Consider the following 16,418-nt stretch of genomic DNA (forward strand, 5'->3'; position numbering starts at 1 on the left):
TATGTTCCAAAGGAGGCCGTGTTTTTTGGATCCACCCTCTCAATACTTCTTTAATACCATGCTTTCAAACACTGTTTGCTCTGATCCCAGTTGGCAAACTAACCTGTTTGCACTGATAATGTGTTGTGATCTCATTGGCTGCAGTGTGTTGTTTTATCCCATCAGAGGCTCAACCAAAATGGGTCACTGTGACTGCTACTAGTGATCATGTCAATATTGACAAATCCATTTTGCGCAAGTACAGTATATTCTGTCTATGCACATGATCATTATAACTTTCCTTTACCACGTCTCATTTATGCTTAACCTTTCTCTGTTATACAATGCAACATAGCAAGTGCTATGTTGCATTGTATATCTTTAGATACATAGATATTTATATCACAAGAGCTGTGTCTTTCAGCAGATTATTTGTTCAGGCTGTTGCCTAGTGCTACTCATGAAGTAGGACACTTTGCTGGTGGTGATTCCCATGAGCACTCTGGCATTTCCTCAAAGCTTACCCAATACACTACAGTCCAATCACAGGATCCACAATGGTCAATGGATTTAACACAAACCTGCATGCATTACAGCTGTGTGGAAATTCAAGGGCCCACACATGAGTGGAAACACAGTGAACAGATAGATAACACCACCTAGTGGAATAAAAAGGCGCTCTTTAATACAAAGAAAACAAACTCATAAATACGCTTTTTAAAAACAAATGCAGACTGGCACAGATCAATCTTGGGAAAGTAAGATTTATTCAATGCCATTATTACAAATTTATAAAAATGCTAATGTTCTGTAAGAAAAGCATAATGTCGTCTGCACACAGTTGGAATCCATTACAAATACATTCAATTTCTTAGAAAACTATAATGCATTTCAACACTCCACTGAGCCCGGTCATGATTGTAAAGTGTTTTTCAATCTTCTTAGTGCATCTTTTTTTATAACTGCTTTAAACAAGCAAAATGTTTAGAGGATCTGGTAAATATATCAGGTCTGATAAATGAGACTCCACCAAAAACCAAGTGGAATTTAGGGCAAAATAAAGAAAGAGCAACAATAAGCACACACGGAAAAGTGAGCTGTAGCTGGGGTGAAGAAGCTGTTATGGGCATCATGTAGTGCAGGGGTATCATGCATGCTTTGTGCAAATAAAACCAAAATGCTAATTTAGAGTCAGAACTAGTGTTGATTTTGCTTTGATAAAAATGCTAGATACTGTTTGACCTCTTCTATGGTTCAGCCATATTTGCAAAAATATTGTTTATCTTCGATAACTGTGGGACCTATGGCCACTTATTGCATAGAAAAAAATGGGGACAACAATCTAACTGTCCATTCCTGAGGTGATGTACAGGTCAGGTATATTAGATCACTTGAAGATGGCCGCTCATCAGCTTGTCTTTACTGAAAAGTTGGTTTGGTTTAACTCTTACACAAGAGTGCAGGCACTAGTTTTACTTTTGTAAAACTGTTCCATTTGTACAAAAAAAAGCCCCAACAGATTAAGCATACGAATAATAAAACATATTATGACTATTCAAAAACATGCGTTACGCCTTTAATGAAAGAAAAGGGGGTATTTAAAAGTGTAAATGAGAGCGGGAAGGGCTTAATCAGAATTTATAGAGGCAAAAATAGGATCAAAAAGGAATTTCTTTCTATGTGCATCATGTAAAAGTAAGAAAACAAGAAATAAGGGGATAGATAATCACATGTAATGGAGCTACAAAGAAAGGAAAACCTTAATGTTGGAAGCCACATTGAGTTAGACTTCCATAAATAATGGAAAAGGATGGACCGTTGACCTGGGGACAGGGACTCTGTAAACATGAAGACATTCTGCTTTCAAGACACTGGGTCTCGTGCAGGGGTTTAAAGTGGCATCAGACCCGTGGTGGGGAGCAGAGATGGGGCTTGGAGTCACGTCCATACAAGGCCCTGGGGACGCCAGGCTTCCATTTTCTATGACTGGTCACTTAGTGATGGTAGGACAGGAAAACTCGAATACTCATCAGTTGCTCTTGAGCAGTTCAATGCATCCCTGCAATAGAGTCACATTGTTCTGTGGAGACAGGGGGGAAACAGTATCAGTACTAAGAAAGCAATAAAACATTTCAAAGCACATTTGTATCCCAGTTAGTCATGTGTTTAAAGTTCCCATGACATGGCCATTTCTACTGATCATAATTCCATGGTTGAGGTATACTAGAATAGATTTATATTGTGCAATTTTCCAAACTCACATTGGTTTTCTCATACAGCATCTCTGTATAGTATGTGTAGTCACTCTCTGTCCTAAACGGCTTGTTGGAGCTCCCCCCCCCCCAGTTTTCCAGCTAATGCACTGTAAACAACATATCTTACTGATAAATCCCTGAACAACTTGGTATCATAGTTTTGAGTTAATTAAATGGATTATACTTGCTGGGTGATTTTGAAAAGAAAGAGGTATTCTTTCAAAGTTTGTTTACACTTCAGAAATCCTTAAGACGGTTCTAAAGTACATAAACATCATTACACAGAACAGACTACTGGGATAAGGAAAACAAACACAGTGCAAATGATAATACATTTGAATAGCTTTTCTAATTTAACAGTCCTTTATGTTGGTGATTTATAAAGAGTGTCTCTTGACTTAGAGGATTCAAGGCTGAAGAAATTCCCAAAGAAGACACGGTGTGTTAAAACTAATTTCAGAATGATCCTATGGTTAGAACTTCCAGCAAACAGACTGGCGGCGTTAAATACAATTTAAAGGAGACCAAACCCAGACTCAGACTCATCTTTTCTATCATATGCACAAATAGCATCTATTATTAGTACAAAATGTACTGCTTCATGTATGGAAGAGGACCAGCGCCTCAAGAAAGCAATCATATCATCCGGTGTGGTCTCTAACATTTATAAATTATTATCTAGGGTTGCCCCGAATACCTATTCTCCTGTCCAACTGTCCTGGGAGCATGCCTTGAATATCTCTCTGTCTGCTTTGCAATGGAACTCCATTTGGAGGTCAGCTATGTTCTCTTCTAAATGTGTAAGATTCAGGATCATACAGTTCAAAATTCTCAATAGAGCTTACATCACCCCTGTTACAAAATCCAAGATGGACAATAAACACAGAGACTTATGCTGGCATGAATGTGGCAAGCGAGGTACATTGTTGCACCTACTCTGGGAATGCCCAGCGGTAAAAAAAACATTGGTCAGAAGTAATATCATTAATGTCTGAATCTTTAAAAGTTAATTTCCCTACATGTCCCATTGCATGTCTACTGGGTCTCAAGCCAGATGGCAATGTTGCAAGGACTGCCGATCAGCTCTGGACATTGGGCTGTTTAGCCACATAAAGACTCATGCTACTAAACTGGAAGGAACGCAAACCAGCCTGCTTTACTAGGGACTCATGGCTGAGGGAGTATCTGGACCTACTGAATATGGAGCGTGCAGCTTCTCTGCTGGGGGATTTTGAGGGGAGACAGGAGGATTGCGGTTCACTGTCCGCAGCTCCCCTGTCTGACCCTGTCAATATGGCATCTCCTGTGTAATGTATTGTGTATGTAATGTCCTGTGTATGTCACAATCAGCTGTCTTAGGAAGTCATCCTTGCATCCCCCCCGCCCCCCCCCCGGTTATGTTTTGTTTAGTTATTTGTTGTTACATGTTTTGTTCTGTTATTTGGAGCAAAAATACGATTTAAAAACCAACTTTGTCACTTTAATGTTTCACTATGTGTTGAAACCGAACAAAACCAGTGCTGACAAAGTAGAAACCTGTTTGCATTCTCAAAAATATTATTGATTTTGTTATCGATAATAATTATATATGATGATTGAGACATTACAACAGAGGATTTTCTGAAGGTGTCAGTTTAATTAATGGCTGTGTAATGGTGATTGATTAGTACATTTAGATGACAATAATCAACACAGTGGTTATGTGCCTATGGGAATGTAGTTAGAGTTTACACATCTGTTTTTAATGTGCCGCTCACCTTGGCATGTTTTATCTCCAGCTCAGCCATCTCTATGAGATTCTTCCTGAAGGCCACGACACGCCTGCCCTTGAAACTGGTGAGTTCTATGAGGAAAACAGTGTCCAGTTGAAAACAAAAGCTTGCACAGCTCATACTGTTTGTGTGAGTTTCTTCTGCACCAGTTCACAAACCTTTCTTCCCGGACTCTGAGAGCTTGTCGAATTTGTGCAGACATTGCTGCTGGTGCTCCTCTGCCTGGGGAATGTCCTTGCTCTTCAGTCGAGCCTTATCCAAAGCCTTGTTAGAGTTCTCGTAGTCCACTAAGGCCCGGGCTCGCCTGTACAGAAGGTCCTGACATGTTCCAGAAAGTTTAACATGAGAAATAGAAACAGAGACAGAGAGGACTAGCATTCATTTGGAAAATATCCACTACTTTAAAATCTAATTTCATGTTTGCAGAAAACCGATTGTGGAAGATGTGCAGGACAAAAAATGTAGTTGACCAGTAGAAGAGTGTTTGTTATTTCGATTAGTATTTTTATCTTAGGTTGTAAATCGTTTGATAAGCAGCAATACATGAACTTGATAAATGTTGTGAATATGTGCATGTTGAATAAAGGCAGAAGATAAATATGTCTCACCTTGGCCGCCTGGATATCTCTCATGTAATATCTGAGCAGCTCTGTGAGCTTCAGCTCCTCGTCAGATGCTACTCTTCCCTCTACTTTCTGCAGCGGCAAAAAAATGACATATAGCAGCCGCCACAATGTAAAGAAAGTATAAATCAGAACAAATATTTACAAAGGCTGTGTTGGTAATTGAAGGTCTACTTACTCTGAGCTTCTCAAACAGGTCTGACAACTTCTCCAGGTGCCTGAGAAAAAAGTGATGCCATAACATAAGTGTGAAGTTACGTCGTAGCAAGTAATGTGATTTAATACAGTTGGCATCATCACTCCCACCCTCATCCACCTACACTGGTTGCCGGTCAAGTCCCGCATATCCTACAAAATCCTCCTCCTTACCTACAAATCCCTCCATGCCCTTGCCCCCCAGTACCTATCGGACATCCTTCACCCACATGCCCCACCCCGGAACCTGCGGTCCTCAGACTCTGGCCTGCTTACCACCCCCCGCACCAAACTGCGAACCTATGGGGATAGAGCCTTCAGTGTGGCAGCCCCCACCCTCTGGAACGCTCTCCCTGCGGAGATCCGCAACATCCCCACACTTGAAGCCTTCAAAAGGGCCCTCAAGTCCCATCTGTTTGCCAAGGCTTTCGGCCCCTAAATCGATCTGTTGTTCTGTTTGTCTGTCTTTTGTTTTGTTATGTTTGTCTTTGCACTATTACTTGTGAAGCGACCTTGGGTCCCCTGAAAGGCGCTATAGAAATCGAAGCTATTATTATTATTATTATCATCATCATCATCATCCTCATCATCATTCACCTTTTGAATGGAACATTAAACTCACTTTTTATTTGCTGTGCTATCATCAGCAGCGAGAGTGTTCAGAGTGGCAGAGATGTGAATGTAATCATCTGCAATGTCTGTAATAACAACAAAAAAAGCCATCAAAATTAAACAAATTTCATATACAACTTTGTGAATTATACTCGACTTAACATTATCGTGGCAATGTCAAAGTTATACTTTTGTGCGAGCGGGTCATTTTCTCTGCTTTGGCAGTAGAATCCTTTATCTTGCTGTAGTAATCAAGCAGGAATGTCTTCTCCTGCTCAAAAAATTCATCCACTTCCTGTTTAGGACACAAATACGTACAGCCAAAGGTGAATGGGGAAGTAGCTACAACATTGCGGCTGTGATCTAGTTTTTTTGCACATATCGCATCATGCATGAAGCTCACCTTGATTCCTGAGATAAGGACCTCATCAGCTGACTTCACCATATTTTTAAAGAATCCTCCAAACATTTCCTTGGCATTCTTTCTTCTCACAGTAAGCTTAAAAGACAGAATTAAGAGATTGATCATATCAAATCCATGAGAAGAAATCAGTGTATGATATGTTGTGGGAACTAAGAAGGGTATGAAGTCATGTTTGTAATGTACCAATAGATGTGTTTAACTCTTAGCTAAGTTCTGTTAACAAACACCACAGCCACTGACTGCCAAATACTTCATAGATAAGCATAAGTGCTGATCACAGCAGGATGGAAGCCATGTGTCACATGTGTCCAGTAAACTCAACTTCCTCTTTTCCAACGGACAACTCAGGAAAGGAAGTCAGCATTATGGGGAACTTACATCCTGGTCATACTCTAAGAAAATCTGGAAGTTTCTGTCTTTGCTCAACATGGGGTGGGAGGACACTCTCTGCAGGAAGACTTCGTGCACTTGGACAGTTTTCTTGAACACAGCCAGGTATTCACTGAAAGGAAAACCCAAGACAGCAAGAAGATGTTTTGTTGTGTATTTTCAGAGACTTTTGTAAAGTATCAAACATGACACTTTTTAAATAATACAAGGCAATATGTGGTGTTTTCTTTGAGTGTTACACTCACGCCTCCAGCTCCTGCTTCATTTTAGAGTACTCCTCCTTGGTCATAGTGGCTTCACCTTCCCCAAGTTTATGCATTTTCTCTCTGGGGCTCTCAAAGTCCGGCTTCGGGGGTGCTGGAGGAATCTATGAAAAGCAAGAGAAAATATGACATCATTAAGATACTGTAGTTAAAAGGTTAAATGGCCTCAATGTGTTATATAGTATTTAAGCACACGCATATTCTTTGAAAAGGAGGACAGTTTGATTCTTAATTAGCACAAACACTTTGGGCCTATGTTTTCATTTCTCCTTCTTTTATACAGGCCCAAAGAAAAATAGTGATATTGCAGCCTCTTTCAATCTCTGTTAGTCATGTCTGAAAGTAGACCAACTTACTATAAGACCAGCATAGTCCTCTGTCTCAACCAAAGTGTCATGTAGCCAGATGAAGTCTTCATGCTGCCTTGGAACAGAGAAATCTGGCTTCTGGAAAGAGCTAAGGGTGGTCTGGGGAAACAAACAATAATTGAATTGCATTTCGAAAAATGTGTATTATCAAACTTACAGCAAACACCCCAAATAGAATATTCAAAAGGTTGAAAGTGTTGTGTTGGTTTTTTCACCTTTGTATGGACAGTAAACTTGACTTTGTCCCTTTCACAGAGTGCATCAGGAATGTCGATGAGAAGAGAGGCATCATGATTTAGATCTACCGACACAGAGCGCATCTATAGAGAAAGAATAAACAAAGGTTATCCAAGACAGTGTAGCTGGCAGATCTTCTGTGTAAACCACGCATGCACGCGCACACGCGCACACACACACACACACACCTGTAAAAAGTGTAGCTGAAACACTAATCAAGCACAGGTTCGGACTGTTACATTTTGAATACTGGATCAATAATACCAGTTATCGGTCAGGGTTCATGATTAACATTGTAATGGTATCACCAACATCCTAGCTAGTAATGCAACACCACAATTCCTGAGTGTTTGGGGTCTTTCCTAGCCTGACATTATACAAATAGCTGCTATCAGAGGAATGTTCTGTTATCAGATACAATGTTGCGATCCAGAAGCCCATCTCCCTCCATGGTGTGGTTTTAAAGGTCTGGAGGCAGCTGACCTTTGGTCTAACAGTAGGTTCAGAATCCAGTCCTGCTTTTGCTTAAGGCATGGTTACACACCTTTGTTTATCTTATTGTCTTTACTCAGTTTTTCATTTATAGGGTGTATCTATCACACATGATATTATGTTGACGTTTTGTTTTAAGGTGTCAATTCAAGTTTGTGGTCATTTAAGATAGTTTAATTGTCATTCTTTCCTTGTTGATTTCAATGAAATGAACAACATTTTAGAAACACAACACAACTGCACCACAAAATAACTTTACATCCTCCAGATCGACAAGGAACAAATCTAAACCTACAAATTAAAATCAGCACCTGTCAGAATGCTAATAACTTCTCACAAGTCCACTGAATTACCACAGGCAAGTGTGCTGTACGATTCTGCAAAACAGTCCTTTAATTTAGTCAAAACACTAGATCAAGATAACAACATGTCAATCATGCTAACGCTTCGTTACTTTTCTTCACTTTTACATCTTGTGTTGTTGTGAAAAAATTGTGTAAACCGTTTCATATTGTCCTCACTTTCAGTATGTTTGCAAACGATACTTGTTCCAACATGGATGCAGTTTGACACCACGGGGTTAAAGTTACCCACTTCTTGATAGTGTGATCGATTAAACACTAGCTAGTTTTAGCTTGAGGCTAACCTACATACCGTAGGTTAGACAGAAAACAACACAAGTTAGCGGCCAGAAAGCAACCGTTAAAGTTAGCTACATTGATGCTAACGGAGTTGGCTTTAGGTGCTATATGTCGAGAACCATTTAACTTACCTTTTCCTTATTGCTTTCGTCTATGGTGGATGTCATAATTGGACTGAAATCGACGAAAAGGCAAGAACAGGCCAACAACCCAAAAAACAAAACTATATGCAGGAAGCTCCCCCTCTGCTGACTGGTTAGCTGTCAAACCGTTTTTTCTTCGCCTCCATCCCGACTTGACAACGTCAGACTAAATCCCGCCTTCGAGTGAATTGATTGGACGACGGCGAATTTACAAATGCTACGATTGGTTCTCAACGTAGTCAATCATACCAAACATTTGTTACTTTATTTTATGACAACTTATTTCCAGCAACACTACTTTACTGTGTTATTATTAGGCGAAGTACTGGTAAGGCGTAAAATGCATAATAAGAGAACATAATTAAAAAGCAGTACCACCGGCTCAGGTACACACTTCAATTCTGGGAAATGTAGTCTCTAACGTTGCACCTCAAAACAGGAAGTTGGTGCAACCGAAAAGGCGCGTCGTACAGAAACCATTGTGTTTCTTTGGAGTTACTCTGGAACATGCCGGAGCAAGTACCGCGACCAACATGGAGGCAAAAAACTTAAAAATACTGTTTAAACACTGTAACCAATGAACGTTTATATAGTTAGTTGTCTAATCGGTTATTGTCTCTAAGCTTGTTGTGTGGAAGTTGTAACAATGTTCATTCTTAAACGCGTGGGGTGCGTTGGAAGCATCATGGTCCCTCAATGCACCTCCCTTTTTGTGGGCAATTTTTCTGCTTGTCATTGCCTAAGTTCCACAAAGAGACACAGCCCGTACAGCTCAGTGGACATTGAGCGATACTCCTCTCTTGTTAAGGCAGTCATGTCATCCAAGGTCAGTTCCCAAACCCCAGAGAACCTCCAAGAAGAGGACGAGCACATTTATGGACCTGTTGTGAAAGCTCAAAACCCCTCCTCGAGATCAGAGGTGAGGGTACCCAAAAATCTGCATCCCTTCTTAAACTGCGAAGAGACTGTAGAAACAGAGGAGGCAGAGTCAGGACCTCCAGCCCGGATTTTGTTGAACCGGGGCAAATACAGGTCTCCGGTACCCAGTGTCACACGCATTCTTCAGCAGACCCTTTCCCGAGAGCAGATCTTCTACCTGGAGAGGTGGAAGAGGAAGATGATCGCACAACTTGGAGAAGAAGGCTTCCAAGAGTACAGTCAGAGTAAGTTTTCTAACATAAATTGTGTGTGGGATGGTAACTTACATGTGTAGTGTTAAGAGTAAAAAGTGACTAAAGTTGTTTTATTTCATCAGATTTATTTAGGCAAGGGAAGCTTTTCCATTCAACTGTGGAGGACACTCTGATATCAGATGCAACAAGCATGGATAAAGAATCCTCTGAGAAAGCAGAGTACCAACCTGATGTACAGGGATACATGGAGAGCATCTCCCATGTTCTGGCAGATGTGAGTGCAGTGAGAGCCACTGAAAGCACTGTGCAACATGCCGAGCTCAACTATCTGGGAATTATGGATTGTGTTGCTCGCTACAGGTAGATATTTGTATTCACACACAGAGATAGATTTTTTTCTCCCACTCAACACTTGGCTTGACTGCCTGTATTTTTCTGCAGGGGAGTGCTATGTCTTATTGACTGGAAGACTTCAGAGAAGCCCAAACCATTCTTGAGCAACACTTTTGACAATCCTATTCAGGTGGCAGCCTACGCCGGGGCTTTGAACAGTGATGGCAACTACAAGTACCAGGTACTGACATAAACAATGTGATATTTAGATTTCTCTGCTTTTTCCCCAGATGATGTATCTGTCTCAGCCTGAAGTCAGATGACTTACTTGAAAGATACATTATAGAATATTAAGGAACAGATTTAGTCTTTTTAAACACTGGATGTAAGCTACAGTGTGTCACACAAAAGAACAACCTAACTGATCTCCTCTCATTGCAGGTTGAAAATGGTCTCATTATAGTGGCCTATAAGGATGGCTCCCCTGCACATGCTCATCAATTGAGCTCAGAGCTAATGTTGAAGTACTGGTCAACTTGGCTGCTTCGTCTCGAAAACTTCACAGAACAAAGGTAAAGCAGGCAGCAGTTTAAGAAAAAAAAAATATTGTAACTAATTTCCGCTTTTGTTTTTATCATTGATATAAGTCAGAGGTAAATGCATTAATACTATTTTATAATGCTGTTATTAACCAGGTCTCAGACTTGACTTTTGGCTACAGTTGTGGCAATTTCATTCTATATTTAACATTTAACATTTAACATTTTACAAACAACTAATAATTGAAACAAATATTTTTATTTGAGAATTGACATTACTTTAAGATTGTTTTTCTTCTCATTTCAGTACAAGTCAGGCTTCAAGTTCTTTTGTGGAAAAGAGATGAGATTTGTGAAGAGAGAGCATTTCCTTAAAGCAAGTCCTTTTATTATAGCGCCTCTGATCCTTAACTAAAAATATAACATTGTCCCATTCAGTAGGTGGGTTAAATGTGTCAATGTAATCATGACCAATGACTACAATTGGTATGTTCTTTAATCATTTTAGTCAACTTCTTCTTCTTCTAGGTGTTCATTCATTCAATCATTGAATCCAAACCAGGCCTCCCTGTGTGAAGGGTCCTGAGTGAAGCCTAGGTTTTTAAAGAGCTTGTAGGAGGTCTCGTTCTCCTCTTCTATGAAGCAGTACACGGGGTAGCCCTGAGCGTGTAGTCTCTTGGCCATGGTGCTGATCAGGACTTTGGTGTATCCTTTCCCTCTGCGCTCTGGCAGAGTGTACAATATGCCCATTGCACATGAGGCATAGGTCAGGATCCAGGACACAGGCTTTCCTTCTGCGTCCAGCACACAGCAGGAGGGGAAGTTTGCGAGCATGTTCCGGATCATCCTCACAGCTTCCTTGTTCTTCGCAAACTTCCACATCTGATTCACCAAGCCAACGTGGGACTCATCCAGAGAGCTTAGTGAAATCCCTGGGCTGATGCAGAACAGAGCAGATGGACTTTCAGAGCATCGTTCTTTATTGTTGAAATATTAAATGTAAGATAATAATTTGAATGAACGTCATGGTTAGGCTCTACCTGTCTATAGAGGGAAGGTTGGAAACATCCTTAAGTATCATCATGTGACACACTGCCAGTTGGCTGCTGGACACGCCTTTTTCTGATGCTACTGCTTTTAATATCTCCATGTGGCGAAGATTGATTCGTTTTGATATAAGATATGACAATAACATGCTTTAATACATGTGTTACAAAGTAATTGTGTATTCCTTTTGGTTACAGTGACATTTATTTATTGAAACAGGTTTAAAGATCAGAATATGATATATTTTGAAGACATCACAAAGTTGCTCTATTGATAGAAGTAGAAAATAGATATGTTTTTTCTTAATCATCTTGGAATAGAGGTTTTCACTACCCCTATGAGATGAATCCCTATCTCATCAAATGGCTTCTCCCTAACCCTTTTCTGTTTTACCTGTGATTGTTTTACAAGCACTTTGCTCTATGGCCATCTGGCTAGATAATCATTTAGGTATTGTAATGACTATGTTACTGATCTTTGCACTTTCTGTGGTATTGGAAAGACATTAACTGCTGGCATGATATGCCTCAATCGTTGGAGAACTTTGAACACAATAAAACAAAAGACAATACAATTAAAATCTTGAAGATGACATTGCAAAATCCGCATTATTCCTTCGGGACTGCAAAGATCAGGGCGTTTACGCTATGATTGTTTTCAGTGATTATAGCGCCACTTTGTAAGAGCAATGACTGACACTGAATGGCTACAGTGTTATTCATTCAAACAAAAAAAGTGTTACCAATGCAAATGAACTGGGTCCAGTCCAGAACGTTGGACTTCGTTATGATGTCCTCGAGAATAGCTTGATCAATTGCAAAAACTGGTATGTCTTTGAATAGATCCCCCTTCTGTAAGAAAAGAGATGTGAGGAATTGCAGTGTATGCAGAAATACAGATACATATATTTAATACATACTAGGTAAGTAGCCTACTTACCTGTTCATATTGCGGTTTGCAGACAATGACATTGAACTCTGGCCATCTATCCACAAAAACTCTCCCTGGGTCTGATCTGACTCAAATAACCAAATAACCATAGCCTACACCTTTAAAATAAAAAGTTGGTTACTTAGTAATCTAAATAATTGTTTGATCAGTTATTAAGGGAGAGGGTACATTCAACGTTTTGTTCAAGCAAAAAAAGAATAATAGGCAGTGATCATCGGCTTGCAATCGCTTGCAATAGGCTATGTTATCAGATATGTTCAACAGTAGTTCTGACTGGACACACCTGTTGCGACCGAGGTAAATATATTTTCAGCTGAGTCTCAGCCATTTTCAGCTGCTCTCCGGTCAGTTCCATGTTCACTTCTGGTAAAGTCTTTCAAGTCAGGAATATCAATGAACCCGTACAGAAGTGCAGTAAACAGATCGGGAACACATGGAAGTGTGTAGAGCGTGCCAGTAAAAAGCAAAGCTAAAGTTGGCTTCCGAGCATAGACTGGAAATCCGAGTCGCACTTTCGACACGTGACTAACAAAGGTAGTACAAATCTTGGTCATGTAACGTGACAGATCTGTTTTACTTGTTTTACTTATGTCCTATATTGCTATTCGTTTGACATTACTGTTTCATAATTTCACCTTATACAATTTATTTACATTTTCTAGCTACAACACTGAAATCGGTTATTAAACATTAACTCATGTTTAATATCCGACTTCAGTGTTGTAGCTAGAAAATGTTGGGGTAATTTAAATACTGCATTTACTGATGAGCATCTTAATCTAAAATGATACATCATCATTTATTAGGTGATATATATTTCGTAAAAAAATATAAAAATGTTTAGTCAAAAGTAATAAATTGGCCTGCAAAATGGTTGAGTTATAGTATTCAATAGCATATAATGTGAATACTCATGTAAAGTACAAGTACTGCAACGGTGTAGTTAAGTACAGTACTTGTGTACATTTACTAAGTTAGGCTACTTTTATAGCACTGATGTCCAGTGTATTATTTAATATGTTTGTAGACCATCACCAATAAATCTGTCTAGTATAACTAGACTGATACAACAAAGACATTGCTTGTTTCAGAAGTGTGAATATTTGTTTTATTGTATTGAAAAAAACCTGTGGGAAGCTGCTGAAGCTTTGATGCAGGTAGTGTGAAAAGAAGAACATACTTTTTAACAAAACATGACTACAACACGTATGCATGACATGTCTTTATTTAGGGGAACCATTGTTACCAAACAGGTTTTTATGCATTGTTTTGGAGAGCCTTTAACATTTGTAAATTGAATAGTTTGCTCCCATATTCATTCACTGAGAAAAACAATGTTTACCTGATATTATGTCAGCTATAAACTCGATCACAATGAGTACAAAATCAAAAGTTGAATTCCAACCATGCCGCCCTGTAAGAGGGTTCCTCAATGAAACCCAGATTTTTAAAGAGCTTGTAGGAGGTGTCATTCTCCTCCTCTATGAAGCAGTACACCGGATAGCCCTGAGAGTGTAGTCTCTTGGCCATGGCGCTGACCAGGACTTTGCCGTAGCCTTTCCCTCTGTGCTCTGGCAGAGTGTACAATAAGCCCAATGCACAGTAATCATACACCAGGATCCAGGACAGCGGTTGACCCTGGCCGTCAGTGATGCAGCATGATGGGAAGTTGCTGATGAGGTTTTCAATGTTCCTGTAACCCTGCTTATTCCCTCCAAACTTCCAGGTTTTATTCACCAAGTCAACATGGGAAAGGTTAAGAGATGAAATCCTTGCTTCAAGCTCACTGCAGAGAAACAGATTATGATAACTGTCATCTTCAACATTATTTTCCTTTTTACAGATATGAGTGAAATGTGCACACATATCCTTAAAAGTACGTTGTAATGATCTGACTGTACCTGTCAGCTGCTGGTTTGAGCAGATGGGTGCTGTCTGGCAAATACAGAAGGCGCACTGCAGTATAGCATCGGTTGTTGATTCCTCTGTTAGAAGACACTTCTTTGAGGATGGGGTCATGAGAAATGTCAAATCCTGTAGGACAAAGAGTAATCACATGTTTACACCATTCTGACATTTTTCTTTGCAAGAGTTTCACCATTAGTAAATGATGCAGTTTATCACCCCTTCCACTCAGGAAAAAATGTAAAACCCCATTGTAAAATTACTTAATTACAGTTGTAAGGATTGCAATCAAAATGAAGTTTGTAAGGATCATATAAGTGATGTTTTAATGTCTAACAACCGTGTTACTGTTACAGTTGTTACGGTCTGGAGTTCAAGTAAACGGTTTGGTAGTTTCATAATAATGTATATTAACTGTTGTCATACTGTACGTTTCCTGGGTAAAATTGTTTTCATAAAGTTGTAACTAGTATAATAGTATTTAGATATATGTTGAAGTACTCTCCTCTCAAGAAAAGCCCTGCATTCAACATTTTTCTCAAGTATTGTCATCAAAATATACATAATTTACCGAAAGTAAAAGTTCTCACCATGCAGAATGGCCCATTTCATAATAATATACATTATATCACGGTCACAGTAATATTAATAATAATATAGTCACTTAATATTTTAGAGTTCAACGTAGGCTACATGTGTATACAAATGTGGACTGAGAAAATATGGTTCCTTCACAAACTGCAAATAAAACATGTATACACACATATAGGCTAACTTTGAATTGTATTGCTAAAAGCCATAAGTGACCATTGAAATATTACGGTTACCTATGTAGGCCTAAAGTATTTGGTTTAATGAAGGGTTACTTACCTGTAGTTACATTACACCAATGACATACACCTACACTACCTGTGGAATGATAAACACTGATATAAACTCACCTCCAATAAGAAAATAAGTGCTCCAGTCAATTGCATTTTCTTCTGTCAGCACTTTTCTTAAAATCTGGTCATCCATGCTGTAGTACGTGACTTTTTTCATGAACTCCAGAGCGCGCTTGTTCTGTGAAGTAAACACAGATCTAGAAATAATGTCAATAAAGTCCACAATGTATCCAATTCTCCAATGGGATATGAACTCACCTTTGGGTCGGGTCTACAAATGATGATGTTAAAATTAGGCCATGTATCAACGATTACCTCCAGTGTGCTTGGTTTATTCCTGTTTATGCCATAGAGGAAACCGTATACCTGAAAACAAGAGTCGTTTAGAGCAATAATTACCTATATTAGGATGAAAGACACTGCGAGTACGCTGACATATTGGCTGGTGTCGAATAGCACCTTTAAACTCCTGGGTAAGTGCTTCAGGAGAACTCCTTCTGCAACCTTTAGTTCGTCTTTGTTCAGGACCTTCATGCTTCGGGAGTGCAGATTCTTTAATAATGCAGTTTCCCTGAGTATCGGTTTAACTGTTCACTTACAATAAAAATGGCCTCAGCATTAGTAAATCATTCATTTTACTGACGGTCATGCTTGTGTTCAGTATGTGGTTGTCACTCATACCAGATGGGCGTGTGACGTGTGGTCTATACTTAAACAGAAAAATACTTCCTGTCCGAAAATAAAAGCTTTTGTTTTTATCCCATTTTGAGTCATCCCATTTGTGCAATTATTTAAGAAGAGATGATTCTAAATGAATAAAGCTGAAACATTGATGGCTAATAAATTGCCAACCGTTAAAGTTCAAACATCCGGTATCGATTTTCAAAATAAAAGCCCAACTAGGGACAAGAGTTTAGAACTGGTAAAACTAGTTTCATGCTCTGTATTCGAATAAAAAAATATATAGAAATGTTTAGTTGGATGCTTTTACGGAGGTGATTGAACAAAATTAATTGATCTGCAGAGGCAGAAATGTTTTTTTTGTTTTTTTTAAACTTCTCATCTTAAATAACACTTTTATCTTATTGGCCAGGTAACCAGCTCGAGTGTGCTAGAATTTGAAAATATACAGCCGGAAGAAATCTGCTACTTCCTTACAGAGCCCCTCCAACACACATGAACATGAACACGAACATGACCAATGAGGGCACGAGATAAGTTTGTGCACAGAT

At 39.3% G+C, this 16,418-nt stretch overlaps 4 protein-coding genes across 6 annotated transcripts; 1 reads left to right on the forward strand and 3 right to left on the reverse strand.

Moving 5' to 3' along the window:
- Positions 1-725: 725 nt before the first annotated feature.
- Positions 726-8,614, reverse strand: snx5 (sorting nexin 5). Its single transcript, XM_034226877.1, has 13 exons — positions 8,383-8,614; positions 7,097-7,201; positions 6,870-6,980; positions 6,496-6,617; positions 6,239-6,362; positions 5,840-5,935; positions 5,626-5,731; positions 5,447-5,522; positions 4,808-4,847; positions 4,615-4,701; positions 4,165-4,324; positions 3,992-4,077; positions 726-2,059 (listed from the first exon to the last, which is right to left on the reverse strand). The coding sequence occupies exons 1-13, from the start codon at positions 8,416-8,418 to the stop codon at positions 2,009-2,011; spliced, it is 1,200 nt and encodes a 399-aa protein (XP_034082768.1). The 5' UTR covers positions 8,419-8,614; the 3' UTR covers positions 726-2,008.
- A 71-nt stretch (positions 8,615-8,685) lies between these two features.
- On the forward strand, positions 8,686-12,038 carry mgme1 (mitochondrial genome maintenance exonuclease 1). 3 transcript variants are annotated; one of them, XM_034226903.1, is made up of 6 exons: positions 8,687-9,557; positions 9,650-9,887; positions 9,969-10,101; positions 10,302-10,432; positions 10,707-10,775; positions 10,928-12,038. In XM_034226903.1, the coding sequence occupies exons 1-5, from the start codon at positions 9,041-9,043 to the stop codon at positions 10,744-10,746; spliced, it is 1,059 nt and encodes a 352-aa protein (XP_034082794.1). In that variant the 5' UTR covers positions 8,687-9,040; the 3' UTR covers positions 10,747-10,775; positions 10,928-12,038. The 3 variants fall into 3 exon arrangements, with proteins under 3 accessions (XP_034082780.1, XP_034082794.1, XP_034082786.1); XM_034226889.1 differs by lacking the exon at positions 10,707-10,775 and having other exon boundaries at positions 8,686-9,557; XM_034226895.1 differs by having other exon boundaries at positions 8,690-9,557; positions 10,707-12,038.
- Positions 10,871-12,758, reverse strand: si:dkey-76k16.6 (uncharacterized protein LOC566817 homolog). Its single transcript, XM_034226927.1, is given in 5 exon segments — positions 10,871-11,336; positions 11,440-11,566; positions 12,189-12,297; positions 12,386-12,489; positions 12,677-12,758. Coding segments are annotated over 5 exon segments (813 nt in total). The 5' UTR covers positions 12,753-12,758; the 3' UTR covers positions 10,871-10,939.
- An 846-nt stretch (positions 12,759-13,604) lies between these two features.
- On the reverse strand, positions 13,605-16,191 carry si:dkey-76k16.5 (uncharacterized protein LOC566887 homolog). The gene is made up of 5 exons (XM_034226913.1): positions 15,646-16,191; positions 15,445-15,552; positions 15,244-15,364; positions 14,299-14,431; positions 13,605-14,183 (listed from the first exon to the last, which is right to left on the reverse strand). The coding sequence occupies exons 1-5, from the start codon at positions 15,718-15,720 to the stop codon at positions 13,784-13,786; spliced, it is 837 nt and encodes a 278-aa protein (XP_034082804.1). The 5' UTR covers positions 15,721-16,191; the 3' UTR covers positions 13,605-13,783.
- Positions 16,192-16,418: the final 227 nt, after the last annotated feature.

Source organism: Gymnodraco acuticeps, unplaced genomic scaffold (genome assembly GCF_902827175.1).
Source record: "Gymnodraco acuticeps unplaced genomic scaffold, fGymAcu1.1, whole genome shotgun sequence".
NCBI lineage: Eukaryota > Metazoa > Chordata > Actinopteri > Perciformes > Bathydraconidae > Gymnodraco > Gymnodraco acuticeps.